Source organism: Cyprinus carpio, chromosome A1 (assembly GCF_018340385.1).
Source record: "Cyprinus carpio isolate SPL01 chromosome A1, ASM1834038v1, whole genome shotgun sequence".
Lineage (NCBI taxonomy): Eukaryota > Metazoa > Chordata > Actinopteri > Cypriniformes > Cyprinidae > Cyprinus > Cyprinus carpio.
The window spans coordinates 37,776,787-37,798,157 of NC_056572.1; the positions used below are offsets into that span (position 1 = coordinate 37,776,787).

At 38.8% G+C, this 21,371-nt stretch overlaps 1 protein-coding gene across 1 annotated transcript; it reads right to left on the bottom strand.

Moving 5' to 3' along the window:
* Nucleotides 1–904: 904 nt before the first annotated feature.
* LOC122147443 (protein NLRC3-like) lies at nucleotides 905–20,991 on the bottom strand. Its single transcript, XM_042770078.1, is given in 11 exon segments — nucleotides 905–2,000; nucleotides 7,638–7,684; nucleotides 7,841–8,029; nucleotides 17,175–17,279; nucleotides 17,404–18,569; nucleotides 18,571–18,795; nucleotides 18,797–18,906; nucleotides 18,946–19,295; nucleotides 19,533–19,655; nucleotides 20,022–20,170; nucleotides 20,888–20,991. Coding segments are annotated over 10 exon segments (2,970 nt in total). The 5' UTR covers nucleotides 20,150–20,170; nucleotides 20,888–20,991; the 3' UTR covers nucleotides 905–1,473.
* Between the last annotated feature and the right edge of the window lie 380 nt (nucleotides 20,992–21,371).

The following is a 21,371-nucleotide window of genomic DNA, read 5'->3' on the forward strand; positions in this document are numbered from 1 at the left end:
GTGTTGTTCGGAAGGCAGACACATTCTGTCAGTTTCAACCTAGATTAAAGACCCATCTCTTTAACCTGGTTTACACATAACACACTAACACATTTCTAATACTCAAATCCGTTAAAGGATTGTTAGGCTGCATTAATTATGAAAACCAGAATCAGGAACACTTTCCATAACACCCGATGTACTCGTTAAATTGTAAGAAGAATGGTATCTACGCTAATATTAGTCTCTTTCATTCTTATTCCAAGGTCACTATAGCCATACGGATCCAGTCCATATCCAGACCAGATGGTGGATCAGCACCTGAATGTCTGCAAAGACCACATAAACTAGATGCACCCCAGAGACAGATCCCTTACAAAGACCTCGTCATCTTGACGACCATTGGCACAAGACCACTGGAACCAGATGAGTTCTCTACAAAATCTGACCTGTGTTGCAACCTGGAAATAAACCACATCATGCTGGTTTTATCTGGCCAGAGGAGAACTGGCCCCCCGACTGAGCCTGGTTTCTCCCAAGGTTTTTTTCTTAATTTCAGTCACTGATTGAGTTTTGGTTCCTTGCCACTGCCACCTTTGACTTTCTTAGTTAGGGACACTTAATTTCTGGCAAAACTGTTTTGCACAGATACTATTTGAACTGAGCTGGACGATGGCATCACTAAATCAATGATGAACCACCTTTAACTGAAAAATGTAATGTTTTCTATTGTCCTTTTACATTAGCGACACACTATTTTCCTGTTTGACTCTGTAAAGCTGCTTTGACACAAAATAGAGCGCTGTACAAATAAAGGTTGACTCAACCTGACATTTAGCTTCCATCAATACATTCTACTCCAACTATTCTGCTTGTACCTTTATGATTGCAGCCATATTTTAATTTGTATAACTAAACATGTATATTTCATATATATAGTAAGCTGTCTTTATTAAACCACAAGCTGACCATGTTAAGACAAGACAGGACATTCAGTGAATAAAACAAAGGATGAAATAATCAGTAATTAGAAACAAATGAGAACATATACACAGAAAACAGGAAATAAACAAGAAATTAGAACTCAAATATAACAAGAACAGAAGCAAATCAGCATACAAGTTTCTTTTTTTCTTATTAAACGATTGGTGATTGTATTCAAATTCTAAAATGTATACTATAATAGTAGCAAAAAAAAACAAAAAAAAAAAAACAGAATGAGGCACTGAGTAGATGCTGAAGATGAATGTGACAGCGACTAATTCGGTTTTTTTTTTCTGTCTATAAGAATAGGATGATTCAAATATACTGTTTCATGTTATAACAAAAGATAACAATTTCATAAAATAATTTATAAATTCAAACTTTACAAAAACAAAAATAGATAACATCAAAATAAACAAGAGTTTTGTCTCCCTTTAAAACTAGGATCATGTTTCAAGCATATTTAGCTGTGTGTTTATGTGACAGGTATGTCTAGGGGGTTCGGCTGTTCTACTGCAACAACACAGGGGAGTCTGGATAAACCTTAAATCCAGCATAGAGGGGTTCAGTGAATGTGTTGTTGAATGTGTGTAAGTGTGTGAGTGTGTGTGTATCAGAGATGCTGTAGAAGGACAGAGTACCAGCAGACCAGTCCACATACACTCCAACTCTTTTAGATGATGAAGGGGCAGGAATATCTGTTTGCTTTAGATTGTGACAAGCAGAATAACTTCGGCTAGAGCAATACAGATTCCAGGACATTTCACTGTATCCAAACCAACAATCTTCACTCAGCCCTTTCCTCCTTATTCCCTTATAAGCTACTGAAATATCAGCTCCCCTTCCACTCCATTCAGCCTCCCAGTAACAGCGTCCAGTCAGACTCTCCTTACACAGAACCTGCTCAAAACCATCAAATCTGTCTGGATGATCAGGATACTGCTGATGATCTTCCACTCGTGTCACCTTCCTGTTGTCCTCAGACAAGACAAGTTTAGCATGTGCTGTGTTTGGATCCAGTGTGAGATCACAGGCATCTGAACGCAAGAAGAGAGAAGAAAAAAAAAAGAGATCTTTTACAATACTATATTTTTTTTTTTTTTTTTTTTTTGGGGGGGGGGGGGTTCATGTATCCCAACACACATACATCAAGTTACTGTATATCCTGGACTTGTGTTTTTATTATAATATAGCAGAGATAGAGATAAAGTTATGCTCATAATCCCTAGCACCAAATCCCAAATACTACATAGCATTTTACAGTCCTTGTTTCCAAATATTATTCTTAATTTTGAGAACATATTTACAAGTTATTTAATTCAGCATCATTATGCAATCACAATCTGTCTTGCCTGGACTTTCATTTCATATAAATGTGGAGATTGGATAATTTCCCCTTGCTTTTTGAATAATATTTTTTTTATTAAAAGAAATCCATCCAAGAAACCCCACACAAAAGGCATTATTCTGTTAAATAATAATAAAATGAATTGGTCTATACAGTATTTTTGCATATTTGCACAATTAGTTTAATTTGCCAATTGCCTGAAAAAAACCCTTGTTGGTTTCAATTTGGCACAACACTTATATTACATTTACAGATATTTACTGATTTATTTATACTGTTTTCCCAGGTTAAACATTAATGCAATGTCATGTAAAGTCATGAGCAACTGCGGCAAAGAAACATTGTTAGGTTGTTGAGGGAAAAACCCTAAGAGGAACCAGACTGATCTGACATTACAATGATTGAATTGTGAAATTATATGATCCAATAAGTGTACAAAAATGCAAAACAAAAATTAATAATAATAATAATTAAAAAAGAATGTATGACCGTTCATCTTATATGTCACTGCTGTTTTCAATGATAAATACTGGTGTTTTGAAAAAAAGAAGAGGTTGCTCAAGCATTCAGAATGATTTCTCCACCACATTAAGAATGTTATTAATGTAGCTTTAAATGTAATTTACATTTCATGCACACATTACATTTGTGTTATATTGTTGTTATGTTTGTTATGTTGGTACTGAAAGAAATGATGTAATGATTTTTGCCTGATTTTTTTATTAAATTTTTTCTCAGGCCAGGCTGTCATACAAATGAATTAAAAATGGATGGAAAACTAAAGAGAATTTAAATATCAGTATCAAAAATATCAGTAACTGAGTCAGTTTATGCTTTTTTCCTGTGAGCTTTTGTTGTTGTTGCTGTTGATGTTTTTGCATAATAAAATAAAACCTGTAACTGTAGTTTGTCTCTTTTTTTGTCAAATAATTTTGTAATATAGATACCTAAACCAAATTTGGTGTTTTGTTCTTCCCTCATATAAAATACGAAAAAATAAAAATATTTTCCTTATATTTGATGGTTTAATCAAGTTTTTATGGTAAATAACCCTTGTATTGTGTTCAGGTCTGTTGAACCCATTTTCATTTTTTATCAAAAGAAAAAATGATACGATTAATTATTTTTTTTCAAACTCAGACTCACTGGCCTTAGCTCATTTTCTGTGAAGAACATATATCAGAACACATTTTCAATGACCTCTCACTGTACACCCCCCCCCCCCAAGACACACACACACACACTTACATTACATACAGGATGTTCGGCTCCACTGAACCCAGAGGTAATAAAGAGTGGAAATTTTAGGTCATGTGTACCTTCACTCTATCCTCCTATTTTCTGGGCTTGCTATTAGTATGTGTTTGTGTGTATGTGCGTGTGTGCGTGTGAGAGAGAGAGAGAGAGAGAGAGAGTTCGTAAGAGTGCGAGTATAAGTGTCAGTTTTGTGCTTCAGCCCCTGCCATTCCAGCACAAGGTTGTAGCAATTTAATTCATAAATATGCTCTAACAAAGGTAAAGGGCAAATTTTGACCATATATGTTGTTTATATTGCTTGTAATTGGGATGAAGTAAACATCTGCTGAGTATTTTAACATATAATTTTTGATTGTGTTGAATTAAAAACCCTAAACTGCAGCGGGGCCACCAGACCGCCAAACACTGGCTGAGTAACAAAAATATGAACACCACACAAGGGTTAAAAACAAATGTGCCCTTATTAGGGGTATCAGGGATATGGACCTGTCTGTGTGTGTTTTTCTCCCCTTGTGCTCCGTGACCTAGTTTTCTCCCTTGTCTATTGCTTCATTTGATTCACCTGTGTTCGTTAACTATCTCTTGTTAAGTTTAGTATTTATAGTGTAGTCTGCCCCATGTTTCCTTGTCGGGTCTCGTTTGACTCCTGTGCTGCATCCGAAAACTTAGGCAGCTGACTTGTTGCCTCACTGCCCTATCAGGCAATGACTTGCAGAGGCACGTGATTGTTTCTCTTGTTTATGATTTTGGACAGACTTCTGAGGCGGAGTAACGGTTTGATGATCTACAAGAAAAAAATTGAGAGCTTTGGTGATAACTAAGTGATTATTTAATTACTGCAATAATAAATTCTCGATAGAAATGACATCAAAAGTGGAAAACATTGATCCAAAAATGTACATTTACACACAAACTGATTTTTTGTGTAAATCATCACTTTCAGATGCCATCTTTATTTTTTTTAGCTTAACTGTCCACAAAATGGAACGCACAGGATTGTGGAATATCAAAGGCAGCAAAGAATACATCTATGCTGCCTTCAAAAATTGGCCAGATGAAGGCATCTCAGGATACAGGAACTGAAGCTAACATTGAATTCGGACATGCCTTTATGCCTTCCTACCTTGGAATGCCTCCTCCAAAGGCAGCATTTTTCACTTTTCGGATGCAGCCCTGATGTGCTACGTGTGTGTTCCTGCCTGCCCTGTGTTTCCCAACCTTTGGATAATTAAAGACTCTCCATCATCTCTGCGTTCCTCGCTCCTACACATTAAGCACCTTGACAGAAGACCCAACCTAGAAAAACTTTGTGTTTACTCCCCCATTTGTTTTCCGCGTTTTGTTTAGTGTTTTTTTTTCTGTTTTCCCCATGGATATCTACGACCCTTTCTTCTGCACGGATTACCTCCTCCTCCTTCTGGAGCAGGGGGAGAGATCGCTCGAGGGCCATACCATACTGTTTTTGGCCATTGCCCAGCTCACCAGCTACCCAGACGACATGCTCTGCGTGTTCTATGATGTAAGCTTGAAACCCGCGTGCAAAGCGCCGTCGTCCAAAGATGGACCTCGAGCGGATTTCGCCGCCTTTGTGGAGAGGATACAGGCGAAACAACAAATCCCCGTTCAACGTCTGTTTCGAGGAGGATCTTGTCAGTTCCACTCCGGACCCAGAGCCCAGCCCACCATCACCTCAAGCCCGAGCCCACCTTTTTCGGTGAGGCTTTTGTTTCTTCGAGTCCGTGAGCCATCACTGCATGGAGCGACAGAGCTGAAGATCGCCACGGACCCGGTGCTGTTTATGATGTCAGTCCAGGTGTAATAGCCGGCTACCACGCCCGCCACAAGGGAGAAAGCCGGGGGCAGTGAGATTGCGGAGAGGAGCTCCGCCCACTGCACCATGGCTGAGGGTAATCTATTAGGGCATCTAGATGAATGGAAAGTGAAGGTAGACCTTATAGACTGGTATGCCGACCTGCCCCCTCTCCTCCCTCATTCGTCTGAGTCCTCTGTCACTCTTGTCTCCACGTCTAGCCTAGTGAAGGCCCCTGTTCCGGAGTTTAGCACAGAGAGGGCTCCCATTCCTGAATTTAGCCCAAAGAGGACTTCTGTTTCCACGTCCAGTTCAGAGAGAGACTCTGTTCCCGAGTTCAGCCCTGTCGTTCCCCTTTCAGTCACACTCCCCGTGCTGGGAGTCACAATTTGGTGTGTGTGGGCAGCACACACCAGCCCTGAAAGCTTGGAGGCTCACAAATGCCCGACTACCCACCCGCTTCTGCTTCCTCCACTGCTGTCGTCTGGCAGTCCCTCTGCTCGCTCTCAGCCCACCATCAGTACGGTGCGAGCCCCGTGGTTCTGCCAGTCTCCATCGCCGATGTGGCTAGAGAATCCCTTGACTCCGCCTCCAGCCTCTGAGTCCCAGACTCTGCCTTGGCCCGTCGACCCAGTGGCTCCACCATGGCTCCTAGCTCCCTCCTCTTTGCCATGGCCCGGCAATCCCTCCGGCTCCGCCTTGGTCGGTCATCGACCATCTGTCGCCTTGGGACTCCACTCCTCCGGCTGCGCCTCGTCCCTCCGGCTCTGTCAGACTCCTCCTTCCCTGTTGTTCTTCCTCGGTCATGTGTCGCTCCAGCTCCACCACGGCCTTCCGGATCCCCGCCTCCATCTCGGTCGCCTGAGCCATCTGTTCCGCCTTGAACCTCCGGATGCTCCCCATCACCCTGGCTCTACGGCTCTCCATCTCTGCCCTGGACTCCTCTCCTACCTGCTCTGCTGCTGTCGGTCGGCCCCCTGGAGTCGTCAGCCTTTCCTCCTCCCTCCGTCAGCTCCACTGTGGTTCGCCTTCATGGCTGTGGCCTGGCTGCACCTGCTCCAAGTTCCTTCTGTCTCCTCCCTCTGCCTGGTCCGCCCTGGCTCCTCCTGTCTCCTCCCTGGCTCCTCTCTCCATCGTCTCCGCCCTGGACTCTGTTGGCCATCCTCCTCCCAAGGTCCCACCCATCCCTCCCTCTGTTGTTTCCGCAGCGTGAGGACGCACCTTCCGAGAGTTTTCTCCCTTGTCTATTGCTTCATTTTATTCACCCGAGTTCGTCAGTTATCCCTCATTAAGTTCAGTATTTATAGTGTGGTCTGCCCCATGTTTCTTTGTCAGGTCTTGTTCATCTCCTGATGTGCTACGTGTGTGTTCCTGCCTGCCCTGTGTTTCCCCGTTTGGATAATTAAAGACTATTATTCGTTACTTTCCTTCGTCTCAATGTTCCTCGCTCCTATACAGTAAGCACCATGACAAGGGGCTTGAGCCCCAAATGTTTTTTGTTTAGTTGAAATATAATAGGAATTAATTAAATGCAAGTTGTTTAAACTTAGTATGGTGCTGTTGCTGTATAGTGTATGGGATGCTTATGGCTAATTACATTTAGTCATTTTGCAGACGATTTTTATCCAAAGCGACTTACAATTGGGGGATACATTAAAATCTCTTGTGTTCTTTCTATCCCCATACACACACACTCCGTGACTGCATATTCCCTAAATCAACCCCCCCCCCCAATTAAATAAAGCATATTCCCTAAATATATATTCCCCTGATCAGGGTTCAAGATGTTTTTTACCAAAAGTTGGGCAAAAGTACACCCTTATATGAATTTATAAATAAATAAAGCACACAATTGCTCAAAATTAGGCTACAATGCAAAATAATAAGGGATAGTTGAGATCCATTTCCAAAAGCACAAACATATGTTTTCATATTTATTGTTTTGGGCTATTTTGTGTAATGTCTATTTTGTAAAGTCACATTTTTCTTAAAATGTTTGATCTGTTTGCTATTTGCAGTGGTTACTATTTTCACACTGATTTTTTTATTTTTATTATATATACAGGCATCAAAGTAATTATTTAATTATAATAACAATAATTATAGTTAAATAGAAATAGTTACATATAATTACTTTGTGTTACAAATTAATAAACTAAATTTAGATTATTTAGTTAGTTGGTTGGAGAATGATCCAGATGACATCAGTATAAAGTTGGTACGTGAGGAAAGTTTCTGTGTGTTTGCTTTAAAACATACATTTTCGTAGTCCTGGTGAAACCCTGGTCCCTCCTCCATGGTCCATACTACAGTAACACAGACATACCAAATTATAGTGACATATCCACTGTTAACTACTGCATTTTTATAAAATATTAACTTACATCAAAATCTCAACATGCAATTCTGTGAGTAATATCAGGCATATCTACTGAGAAAAAAAAACACCAGATTTGTCATACTTGAGTATCTGTAGTTTATAGTTTGGATCCTGCAGTTTGTGTTTGAGCAGCTGGACTCCTGATTGTCCTGGGTGATTGTAGCTCAGATCCAGCTCTCTCAGGTGTGAGGGGTTTGAACTCAGAGCTGAAGACAAATAACCACAGCCTTTCTCTGTCACCATACAGCCAGACAACCTGCAAATGGACAATGATTAGTTAGTATGCTTTTATCACCGCCTTCTTTTCCAAAATACTCATATGCAGACATGCATGCATAAAGATTCAGTTTCTAATTTGGTGCAAACACCAAAAAGCTTATTATTTGAAAATATAATTTTCTTTAATTACTTTGCAATACCATCCAATTGTGATGTGAATTTTGATATAATGATGCAAAAATATATTATTTGTAGCTTTTTATAATATTACACCCACTTAGCATTTCTCAGACAATCCTTTATTCTTATAAAACATTACTCCAAATCACATAGAAACCATATATTTGTCACATATTACTTGTCCCTGTGTGTTCTAAAGACTCTTTATTTTGGACGTTTTTTCATGAATCCAAAATTGCATACTTCCCAACTATAGGCCTTTAATCACATCATAGCATGGGGTTGTTGTGATTAATTGATATGCAATTCATCACAGATACTTCTCCAAAACATATCAACCACAGTTTACAATCATTAATCAGATTGTGTTATTCTGAAGCATATTTCATGATTTATATGTGCTTAAAATTGAATGAGACTACTCTGAACAAAAAGTGCCATGGGATTTTTTTAATGACCACAGAGAGTCAGGACCTCAGTTTAACATCTCATCCGATAGATGGTGCTTTTTGACAGTATAGTGTGATGTGATGCATGTGCATGAGCAGCACCCCCTGCTGGCCTCACTTACACCTCTTCCAGCATCAACCCAGTTTTCCCAAGAGGTCCCCCATCCAGGCACTGACCAGGCTTATACCTGCTTAGCTTCAGTGAGGAACCAGCTATGGGTTACAGGGTGATATGGCTGCGCAATACTTCAGAGTCTGACCACCTTTTTATTAATGCTAGTGTAACCTTTCGCTAAAAGTATTAAAAAATGAAAAGAACCTGGGTATGCCACCTGGGTTATTTTTTCAACCAGGAAAATAAGTTAAACCAAAAGAAATTACAATAAGATGAAGGACCCTGCTGGTTCGGATTCGGATGGGATTAAAGACAGAGACGCGACTTTCCAAGAATAGTACCAATTTTACCAAACAAAAAAAAAAAAAAAAAAAAAAAGATTCTCTTAAAAAGGTTTTAAAATACCAGTTATTTTCCCACAATTGATAAGAGACCAGATTAAATCCACTTTAACAGAAGGGACAAACCACACAGCAAATCAGTGCGTAATTCTTAAAGCAGTGATAAACCAAAAAGTGATAAAACAAAAAAAACAAAAAACCAACCACAAATATATTCTCTCCTTCTGTTAAGTCTCAAAAATCACAACCCAGAAAATCAGAGGTGGATATATTTATATAAATGGTAACATACACTTGTATAAACGCAAAAAAAGAAAAATACAAGACAGCAAAAATGCAACAAGTAACTCCCGATTAATATTTAAAAAGCGGCTTCACTGAGCAAAAATACAAAGCCTATTAGTTTAATGCACTTGCACAAGAGACAAATATCAAAGTCCTTACTCACAGATATCATACAGAGCACTTGGGCAGAATAATCTTTTAAAAACACACAGTAACAAAACCTCACATAGAAACATTAGAGTTATTAAAACGCCGCGACGTCCACATGGTTCAGACTGCAAACCAGCAATATAAACCGGGTTTATAAACAAAACAGCAGCTAGCACTCTTTGGCCGCACCTGCAAACAAAAACAAATAAAACACTTCAAATAATTTCCCCCTACGCAAAAGAACCCACAATAAAATCTCTTACCTCACCAGCGAGATTAGACTATTGTAACTTTACGCTACCTGCATTCATGCGCACATCCCTATAACAAACACACATTTAGACTATAATCGGCGGCTAAAGAAAATAAATAATACAAGCAACTCACCAGGGGAAAGCAACAGGAAAATATAAACAAACAAGTCCTTTTCTGCCAACACAACACAGGAGAAGAATCAAAGCTAACACTAACACGCCGCAATAATTGCGTGGCACAGGTGTACTCAATATCATGGCTCAGCTCCATGGCAGTGGGCGCGTCTTCGCCTTAGAAATACACCCATTAGGATGTAGGCGAGTATTCGTATTTGGATGTTGTCGCGTCTTCGTCTTAAAAATAACACCAAATAAACCCAAATGAATATTAAACAAGGTTTAAACAATTAGACAAGATTTCATAAAAACATCAAATACAAGACTGCAAAAATTAAACAATAATAATATTAGAATTGTTTTCATGCACATTTTAATTTTCGATACAATCATCAAGTAATATATTATTAGATTAGCTGATTATTCAAAAATAACTGGTCTGATCATCTTAATTGTGTCATATCCTCTGGGTTTGAGTGCAATGACTGCATAGCATTGTATTGTAGGCAAGATTGGAGATTAATCATAATAAATATGCCATGACAATAAAACAATAACACTAAAAATAAATTCAGAATGTAATTTGATTAATCCTCCGGCAATACCTTGATCAGCATGCAGATCTTCATTTATCTCATGAATGTGATGACGCCAACACTGACAATCACCTCGCTCAGGTAATGTTGCACATTAAAATGGAAATTCTATAGCTACTAATCAGGAATGTGTTTCCTGAAAGCAACTATGGTTGCAAGTATTTGTAATTCAAATAAATGAAACAAATCAAGATATCATAAATTACTTAAGAATAAATGCTGCTATTTCAAGAAAACATTTGCAATTGGTTTGTAAAAGGATTCTATATGCATGCTTGGGCTGAGTATTCATTACATTTACACTGTTCTGGCCAGCAGACGTCATCAGCCACAGCCATATCACCATGCAGCCCAAGACTGGTTGTCCACTGAAGCTAAGCAGGGCTGAGCCTGGTCAGTACCTGGATGAGAGACCTCCTGGGAAAACTAGGTTGCTGTTGGAAGAGGTGTTAGTGAGGCCAGCAGGGGGTGCTCACCCTGTGGTCTGTGTGGGTCCTAGCGCCCCAGTGTAGTGACGGGGACACTATACTGACAAGAAGCACCGTCTTAAAGCGAGGTCCTGACTCTCTGTGGTCATTAAAAATCCCATGGCACTTCTTGTAAAGAATAGGGGTGTAACCCTGGTGTCCTGGCCAAATTGCCCCCTTGGCCTTTGTCAATCATGGCCTCCAAATAATCCCCAACCACTTGATTGGCTCTGTATTTGTTCTATGACCCCCTGTAGCTGGTGTGTGGTGAGCGCACTGGCGCCGTTGTACTGTGGCTGCCGTCGCATCATCCAAGTGGATGCATCACACTGCTGGTGGTGGTTGAGGAGAGACCCCCCCACACACACACACATGATTGTAAAGTGCTTTGGGTGTACAACAGTACACAATAAAGCGCTATATAGATGCATCATTCATTCATTCATTCATTCATTCATCAGTGCGTGATGTTTTGAGTGATTTGAAAGAGTGAATCATTTTCCAAAGAAATTTATTCAACTGATTCTACTTTAAAACAATATAAGTTAGGTTGCCTTGTAACTTATCAAAACAATGGCAGCAAAAATCCCAAATGTTTGAAGTGATACAAGATTTATATATATATATATATATATATATATATATATATATAAAATATTAACTATACACTGGTTTTACACCTTTTAAATGATTTAGAGATTTGAGTAAAAAGTACAAAATGTAAACATTGTAAACCAGTCATTATGCTACACAGATTAATATGGGACTGCATTTTCATACTCTCAGTGTTGTTGCTGGGATTGTGCCTTTTTGTTGGAACCAACCAATGACATATTTTGCAAACCATCTCGTCCAGTTCACACAGGATGTGTATTTGCATTTTTCTGTTGTACTTTTACATTGTTTTTCTATTTCTACTTTTAATAGTTTTTAATGATCTCTAATTGGTCACATACTCCGGAGATTCTGCCTTCTTTTGCTTTTAGATCTCACAGCTGCATTTGACACCACTGATCATAATATTCTGATCTCTTGATTAGAACATTGTGTTGGTATCAAAGGTACTGCTTTAGAGTGGTTTAGGCCTTATCTATCTGATTTTATATTATATATAAAATGTCTTATCTAAGTTTTCTGTCCGTCTTGGAGATTTTGTTTCTCTGTCAGCACCCCTTTCATATCCCTCAGGGATCTATTCTTGACCAGATGTTGTTTTGCCTTTACATGCTTTTACTAGGGTCTATTCTAATGAAGTATGGCATTTTGTTTCATTGTTATGCAGACAACACACACCTTAAACTTCCATTGAAATGAAAAGATACCATCTCTTTAAAATTAGTGTTAGACTGCCTTGATGACATTAAAGCTTTGATGGATTGGGTTCTTTACTTCCTTACATTAAACCTTCCATTACAAATCTGGGTTTAATCGTGGATAGTGATTTTAAACTTGATAAACAGATAGGTCTGCAGAATATATGCTTCTGAGTGTCCCTAGAGCAAGACTGAAGCATAGGGGAGATTGGGCCTTTGCAGTCGCTGCCCCTAAACTCTAGAATAGTTTACCAGTGAGGCTGGACCCAACATTGTCTGCTTTTAAATCTAGTCTTAAAACATATTTTTAATCTTTGGCATTTAATTATGTTTCTGTGTTTATTTTATATATATATATATATATATATATATATATATATATATATATATATATATATATATATATATATATATTTGTCTTTTTTGTTGATGTTTTATTTTATTTTCTGGATGTACAGCACTTTGTTCAACTTCTGTTGTTTTAAATGTGCTTTAGAAATAAATCTGATTTTGACTTCTATGTAAGCACATCAGATGGATGTGTTTGACCATTGTGCTCACTTCTTTTATAGCTTCTCATGCATGACACTGTTTTCTAAAAATGCAGAGCTTAAGTTATAAAAGAAGTTCAAGTTAAAAAAAAAAAAAAAAAAAAAAAAAAAAATTTTAACATATCAAACTTTTTTCAACTAACCTTCATTCTTGTGTTTTAAACAGCAGAAATGCATTCTGTGTGAACTATCTCTTAATCTGTGCTTCAATGCTTTAAAAAAACCCAAACCACTTCCATGTAATATATGTTGTGTTTCCTTTTTTCAACAGTTTCCTCAACTTTGGAGGGTAATGCAAGTTCGGTTTCAGTTTTGCTTTTATTTCCCTCACTGGCTTCCTGCAGACTGACTAGCTGTTGTCACATTTATTTCTGCTGTTCAATAGACTGATAGGGTAATCCATATCGAGTAAAAATGTCAAGAGCTTATCATCGTTATCAAAATTGTTTAGAAGTGTATATGTTCATTTATCATGGAAGAAAAAAATGACATATCTTTAAAGCAAAAAAACATTTTGAATGGCACAAATAAAAATAAAAAAATAATCCATTGCATTAACAGTGATTGCATATTAATGCATTTTATTCTCAGTGCTTGCATTTTTAGTGTAGTTGTATAAATTCAACGTAGTTGTATATTTCAATTCAAAACATTTCACACACATTTTCATAATAATAAAAAAAAATCTATATTAACCTTCATTTAAATTTTGGTCCATTTTATTTAACTTCACAAATTTGCTACCACAAATTCATTGGTTCAAATTTGGCAGAATATTCAGCTTTACACATCCGGGAACTGCAGGAATAGCAGTTGAGTATTGATGCATTATCTTCATTTGCTGTTAGTCGCTCACCACCGCAGGTGGTGCAAGTGAGTGTTACATTTACATTTAGCAGACGCTTTAATCCAAAGTGACTTACAAAGTAGAAGCAATCAGACCAACAAGAAAACAACAATATACAAGTGCTGTGACAAGTCAAAGTTGGTCTAGCACAGTGCACATAGCAAGGTGTTTTATATATATATAAAGACAGAATAGAACAGAATAGAATAGGTAAGTGCTAGTATTAATTGGTCAGGTGATGGCAAAAAAAGATGTGTCTTTAGATGTTTTTTGAAAATGGCTAAAGACTTAGCTGCTCGGTTTGAGATAGGCAGGTTATTCCACCAGCTAGGAACAGTCCAGGAAAAGGTCCATAAGAGTGATTTTGTGCCTCTTGGATGGCACCACGAGGCGTTGTTCACTTGCAGAATGCAAGCTTCTGGATGGCGCATACGTTTGAACTAGCGAGTTTAGGTATATTGGTGCAGCACCAGTGGTTGTCCTGTAGGCAAGCATTAGTACCTTGAATTTGATGAGAGCAGAAGTTGGCTATGCTGGATCAGTTGCAGAGGCTTGATAGTACATGCAGGAAGGCCCGCCAAGATAGCATTATAATAGTCCAGTCTGGAGAGAACAAGAGCACTGTGCCATGAGGAAGCCCAGTAGCAAGAAGGTGTGACTTAGAAACCTCAACACTCCAAAGCACCCTGAAGGACCTACCAGAGAAGTAAGAGGAGGTGGTGCGTGCTGGTCTGGATGAAAGGGGCAAAAGTTGTCTAAGGAAGATGTTAGAGTGGAGCAAAGAATGTCATGAATGTGTTTGTGTCCAGTGCTGAAAACTGAGAGGGTGGAGGAAGTGAGGATGAAACTATAGAGGATAGGCGAGAGGGGGAGAGTGAGCGCAGGTTACGCCGAAAAGGGAATCCTGCCGAGGATTGTGAGTTGGGACCGGAGTCACTGTGAGGTTAGAAGTGATGAGGAAGTGGTCTGAAGTGTGCAACGGCGTAACTAAAGTGTTGTCAGTTGAGCAGTAGCACTTGTAGATAGGTTCCAATTGGTTACCTGATTTGTGAGTAGCTGTAGTAGACACACGCTTGAGGTCAAATGAGGCAAGCAGAGTGTTGAAGTCAGCAGCCTGTGGTTTATTTAGGTGGATGTTGAAGTCACCGAATAATACCAGAAGAGTACCTACCCCAATGAAGTTTGAGAGTAACACATCCAACTAATCTAAGAAGTTACCCAGCTGACCTAGGGGACGATAAATAACTACAAAATGGATTGTAACAGGGTGGGTAATAGTAATTGTGTGTGATTCAAATGAACTGTTGCAGGTAAGAGATGGTAGACTATCAAATTTCCATTCTTTTAAAATAAGTAGACCCGTCCCTCCACCCCTCCCAAATGGGCGTGGGGTGTGGGAAAAAGTGAAATTAGTGGAGAGGGCTGCAGGAGTGGCAGTGTCCTCAGGTTTGATCCACGTCTCAGTTAGGGCCATGAGGTTGAGACTTGAATGAGTAGCAATAGATGAAAGAAAATCTGCTTTGTTTACAGCAGACTGGTAGTTCCAGTTGATGAAGACGCAACAGGTAGAGCAGATGCCTTCAACTATAAACCACGAGATCCACTTTCCTGCAAAGAATAGCTCCAAACTGGATTAAACACACCTACCTGCAACTTTTTAGCAAGGCTATAACCATGTCTTAAACATTGGGGGAGACCAAGTGTGTGTGTGTGTGTGTATATATATATATATACATATATTATATATACATTTATATATAAATAATCACCCTTTTAATATCCATTTTGTAGTTGTTTACCAACCCCAGGACCACAAGGTAACTTCTTGGATGAATTAGATGTGCTGCTCTCAAACTTTCCTGAGGATGGTACTCCCCTAGTTATGCTTGGAGACCTCAACATCCACCTAGATAAACCTCAGGCTGCAGACTTCTGCACACTGCTTGCCTCTTTTGATCTCAAGAGAGTGTTAACTATGGCTACTCACAAATCAGGAAACCAATTTGACCTTATTTACACACAACACTGCTCCGCTGATCATGTACTGGTTACTCCACTGCACACCTCAGATCACTTCCTCCTCACTCTTATCCTCAACATGGTTCCTGACACATCACATACCCCTCCACATGCCATCTTCCGACTTAACTTACGCTCACTCTCACCCTCCAGGCTACCTGCTATGGTTTCATCTTTGCATCCTCCCCTAAACAGTTAGCATCTCTAGATGCTAACAGTGCTACTGATACTTTCTGCTCCACTCTTATATATTGTTTAGACACGGCCTGCCCCTTGTCTTCCAGGTCGGCCGTACCACCCCTTCTGCCCCTGGGCTATCTGATGTTCGCCGCAAACATTGTTCTAAGCTCAGAGCTGATGAAAGGTCGTGGCACAAATCAAAAAGTCATACACAGTAAAATCTCCAGAGTTAAATCAACTCTGCTCAGAATGCATATTGTTCCAATCTACATAGAGTTAAAATAACACTGAAGCAGTGTTAAAGTTCATGAGATAATTTAGTGATTAATTAAGTGCTGATTGAGCATTAGTAATGAACAGCTGCTGTTAACAAGCAGAATCACTGAAGAAAAGAGAAACACAAGAACTACAACTGACTTCAGCCAGAGGTGGGTCTTTCAAGTCACAAGCAAGTCTTCAAGTAATATCCCAGGTCCTCAAAGTGTTAAAGTTAATGAGATAATTAAGAGACTAATTAAATGATGATTTTGCATGAGTAATGAATGCCTGCTGGTATTGAGAATTACAGAGGATCAGATGTTGATGTTTTATTGGTTAAAATGATGCCACCATCATGGGGATCAGTGTTTGCTTTAGCTGGGCTCTTGACCCCTTGACTCCTGTGTCAGATCACTCTCTGTTACAATGCATGAGGTGTTATAAAGCAGAAAGATCAGATAGTTGTCATGAGCTGGCCTGATTACGATCAAAATAACTTTTTTTTTAATTATATGTTTAAGTTTTGCATAATCAACCCTGTGAAGCTACGGTTTGCAAACAAATATTGATGAATGTAGTTTAAGTGCTTTTATACTTGATTAGCTTGTTCAGGTGTGTTTGATTAGGGTTGGCACTAAACTCTGCAGGAAAGTGGATCTCGAGGTTCAGAGTTGAGAACCCCTGAGGTAGAGCAAGTCATTCATTCACAAAAACTGATTTTGCAAGTCGATTTTCAGCCCCTAAAAATGCCAGCCCTGAGAATACAAGGCATTAAAAAGCAAGCACTGTTAATGCAATGCATTATTATTATATAGATTTTTTAATTTTTTTTTCAATTTGATATGCTTTTCTTTTTCAAAGACACTTGTCAATATTTTTCTTCCATAATTTTTTAACATCATAGGCATTCAAAACACTTGGAAATTTCCAAACAAACAAAAAGTCCAATTAAATACAATGCAAGTACAATTTTACAATTGTTGGAAACCTTTTCTTCCCTTCTTTGTTCATTATATATGTTTTTGAGTTTGGACTATTTAGTTATTTGGAGATGAGATTTTGTACTGTTTAGTGCTTGTGATTGTTTCTTGGATCCTGCTGTTTATTGTCAGTGTTTGAGGATTGTAGAGCTGATGACACAATTTCACAATCCTGACAAGTGAGATTACAGCTGGCAAGACTGAGAAAGAGTAAAATACATAATTAATTGTTTACCTCATTCTTCAGCTGTATTTAAATGATATCAGACTTGTTCTCGAAAAAGACATTCAAATTAAAGGATTGATACATGATTAAACACTCACAGAGCTTTTCTGCAGTTGATCACAGCTGGTATCAGTCTCCTTATCCCCTCGTCTGATGTGTGGTATTTACTGAGGTCCAGCTCATCCAGTGGCTCCTCTGACATCTTAAGCATGTAGGCAATTGTTGAGCAGTGAGCAGCAGAGAGTTTCTTCTCTGAGTGTTTGTCTGATTTCACAAACTCCTGAATCTCTCTGGACAGAGTCTGATCTTTCACTTCGAGCAGACAGAGGAACAGATTGATGGATCTTTCAGTGGAGAGTCCATGTCCATCTTTGATCTTCTCTTTTATGTACTGTGTGGTTCTCTTGATGCTCTCTGAGCTGTTCTCTGTGTGTGACAGAAGATCCTGTAAGAGTCTCTGATTGGCCTCCAGTGAGATGCCCAGCAGGAAACGCAGGAACAGATCCAGCTGTCCATTCTCACTCTTAAGGGATTGATCTATTGCACCTTCCAGTAAACTATAAATTAAATCAAAAAACTTGGATGTCACAGATATTTGTCTGTTGTAATAGTAAAACACGTAGAAAGCAGCAAGAAACTCCTGAATGCTCAAATGAATGAAGCTGTAGACTTTCCTATGATGAATCACAGATTCCTCCTTAAAGATCTCAGTGCAAATCCCAGAATACACTGAGGCATCAGTGACATCTATGCCACTCTCAATCAGGTCCTCCTCATAGAACATCACATTGCCCTTAATCAGCTGTTTGTAAGCCACTTCAGCAAGTTTCACAATCACTTCTCTGTTGGACTGCAGGAGTTTCTCTGGATCTCTCTCTTCATACTTCTGGTTCCTCATGTTGATCTGGATCACCAGGAAGTGGATGTACATTTCAGTCAGAGTTTGAGGGATTTCTGCACTCAGATCTTCTTCCAGGAGCTTCTGAAGCACGGTGGATGAGATCCAGCAGAAGACGGGGATGTGGCACATGACGTAGAGGCTTCTTGCTCTTCTGATGTGTGAGATGATTCTGCTGACTTGATGCTGGTCACTAATTCTCTTCCTGAAATATTCCTCCTTCTGAGGCTCAGTGAATCCCTGAATTTCTGTCAGACGCTTGATGTATTCGGAGGGGATCTGATTGACTGCTGCTGGTCTGGAGGTGATCCAGATGAGAGCTGAGGGAAGCAGCTCTCCTTTCATGAGCTTTGACATCAACACACCCCACTGATGAAGTCTCAGTCACATCACAAACTTTCTGATTGTCTGAAAACATCAGTGTGATTCTGCTTTCATCCAGACCATCAAAGATGAACACAACTTTACACTCCTCATAAATCTGTGAGTCCAGATCTTGAAGTTCAGGATGAAAGTCCAGCAGAAGCCTGTGAAGACTGTACTGATGATCTCGGATCAAGTTCAGCTCTCGAAATGGAAGCACAAACATGAAAATCTACATCCTGATTGGCTTTTCCCTCTGCCCAGTCCAGAATGAACTTCTGCACAGAGACGGTTTTTCCGATTCCAGCGATACCTTTGGTAAGAACAGTCTTGATTTGTTCTTTCTCCTCACATCCTGCTTCAGCTGAGGCTTTAAAGATGTCATTGCAGTAGATTGGAGTGTCTTGTGAGTGTTTTGTCCTTGCTGTTTTCTCCATCTGTAAAACCTCATGTTCTTCATTCACTCCTTCTCTCTCTCCCTCTATGATGTAGAGCTGTGTGTAGATCCTGTTCAGGAGGGTTTGATTCTCTTGGAGTTTGATTCCCTCAAATAATCTCTCATACTTGTTCTTCATAATGGTTTTGTGCTGGTCTTTGACACTCTGCAGGTCACCAGTCTCCAGTATTTGTTTCTGCAGGACTGATTTAGTTCTTTCCCGTCTGATGTGAGTCTGATAATGGGTTATAGAGGATGGCACGGATCTGATCAGCTCTTGTATCTCCCCGCTGCTAAAATTAAAAAGAAATGAGCAACAAAAAGACAAATACAGGCATTTCAATGACCCTTGAAGACCATCAGAAATACACTGACGATCAGATATGATTTTGGTACACCTGTTGCATGCTACAATGTTTTTTTTTTGTTTTTTTGTTTTTTTTGAGAACATGTAGTGTTATTTCACTAAAAGCATTATTATTTATCTGAGATGCCCTGCTTTAAAGTAGCAAATAAATGTTTGTACTAACAGAGGGTCAGAGGTTACTGGTCTATCACTAAATACAGGATGTTGCTCCATAGAGCCGTCACTCTTCACAGACACACTGCTGGGTGCTGAAGACTCTGATCTCTGTCTCTCCCTTCTGCGGATGCTGACAAAAGACAAACCAAACAGCATTTTAAACCTCTTTTTGTCAATCTGTTTGTCAATCTCCATGTCTATAGCTTGAATGCGACCTTGATTTCCATTTATTAATTTAGAAGAAGCTTTTATTCAAAGCAATTTACAAATATGCAACACAACAAATAGATTCAGTGACACAAGAATTGCTATAATAAGATTGTCAAGTGAAATACAAAAATTAATAAATATGGTTAAAATGTAAGGAACTGTAACAGTGAAAGTTCTGGAAAGTGATTTTGTGTGACTCTGTGATGAGACCACAGCTTTCTGGAATTCACTGTATGTCACTTTGGATAAAAGCATCTGCCAAATGCTAAAATGGCTAGTGTTTTACCTGGGGTCAGAGGTCTCTGCTGCATCACTGAAGGCAGAGGGCAGATTTGTTATGGGTTGATTGCAGCTCGATTCAGGAAAACTCATTTTAGAGGAAGTGTCTTCATCTTTCTCTTCACAGAGACTCATTTTGGTGTCAGAGTCCTCCTCCTTTTTTAAAAAGAGTGTTTAGAGATTGAGTTATGCTTTGCAAGCAATAGGGCTTAAGAATTTAGGCCCTGACAACAATAGGGCTTTTTTTGATGGCATAATTCACTTTACTCAGTGACAATACCAAGTTCATTTGTACTATTGTAAATCACTGTTTCAGCTTTCAGCTTTAAGTCTATTACAGTTTACATACTGCTGTGGTAATTTGGATGCAGTAAAAGTGCAATGTTCATCACTGCTGTTTTGCAATGTTGCTGAATGTATCATTGTTATTACAGTTAAAGGCAGAAGTCATAAGCATGTGATCCGTTTGTGTGTGTTTGTGCAACAAATTAATAATTATTGGTAAATGGAGATTGTTTCTGATTACTAAACGTACAATAACTCCATCCCGGTGCATTTAAAAGAGTAATGGTACAGAACTACACATATCAGCAGCATATAAAACATTTACTTGATGACATTCAGTCTGCAGGCAAACATTTAATAATGTTATATACACCAACGGGCAGAATAATTCTGAATCCATTTCAAAATAATTTACTTTTAAGTTAATACCCAATGTTTTTTTGTCATTTTGTTCAGAGCTGTTAAACTGTTGAAATATAATCCAGGTTCGAAATCCCATTTAAGGAAGACCAACACATTGCACTTACGTTTATGACTACATGCTTACATGAAGAATATGAATCAATGAATTCTTGAATGAATTCTTACCACAAAACTTGTGACCGTCTGAATACCAATTGTTGGTGTTTCGACTTGAAATGGCGTCGTTTATTTTCCTCTTCCTTCACTTTCGTTTTTAACTCATATGAAGCTCATATTAAGGATACTCACACTCCCTCTAGTGGCTAAGAGCAGCATCACATATCAGAACCATTGTATGGTTTAATAAGGCAAATGCTTAATGTTGATATTCACCACTCAATTTCATGACAAACACTACTTACACTATCAAGAAAAAAATTCTCAGTATACTCATGTGTTAGATTTTATTTTAAATTTGATTTCAATTATATAAGTATAATTAATTATATATTTCATTATATAAATATAATTATTATAATTAGCATCAATCTGCTACAGTTGATGACAGGGCTGGAGTGGGACTCATTAATAAGTCAAGAAATAAGTCACTGGAACTAACGCGACAACTAAGCAAAAACGATAAAAGCGGTCTTTTGTTTGCATGCTTTGT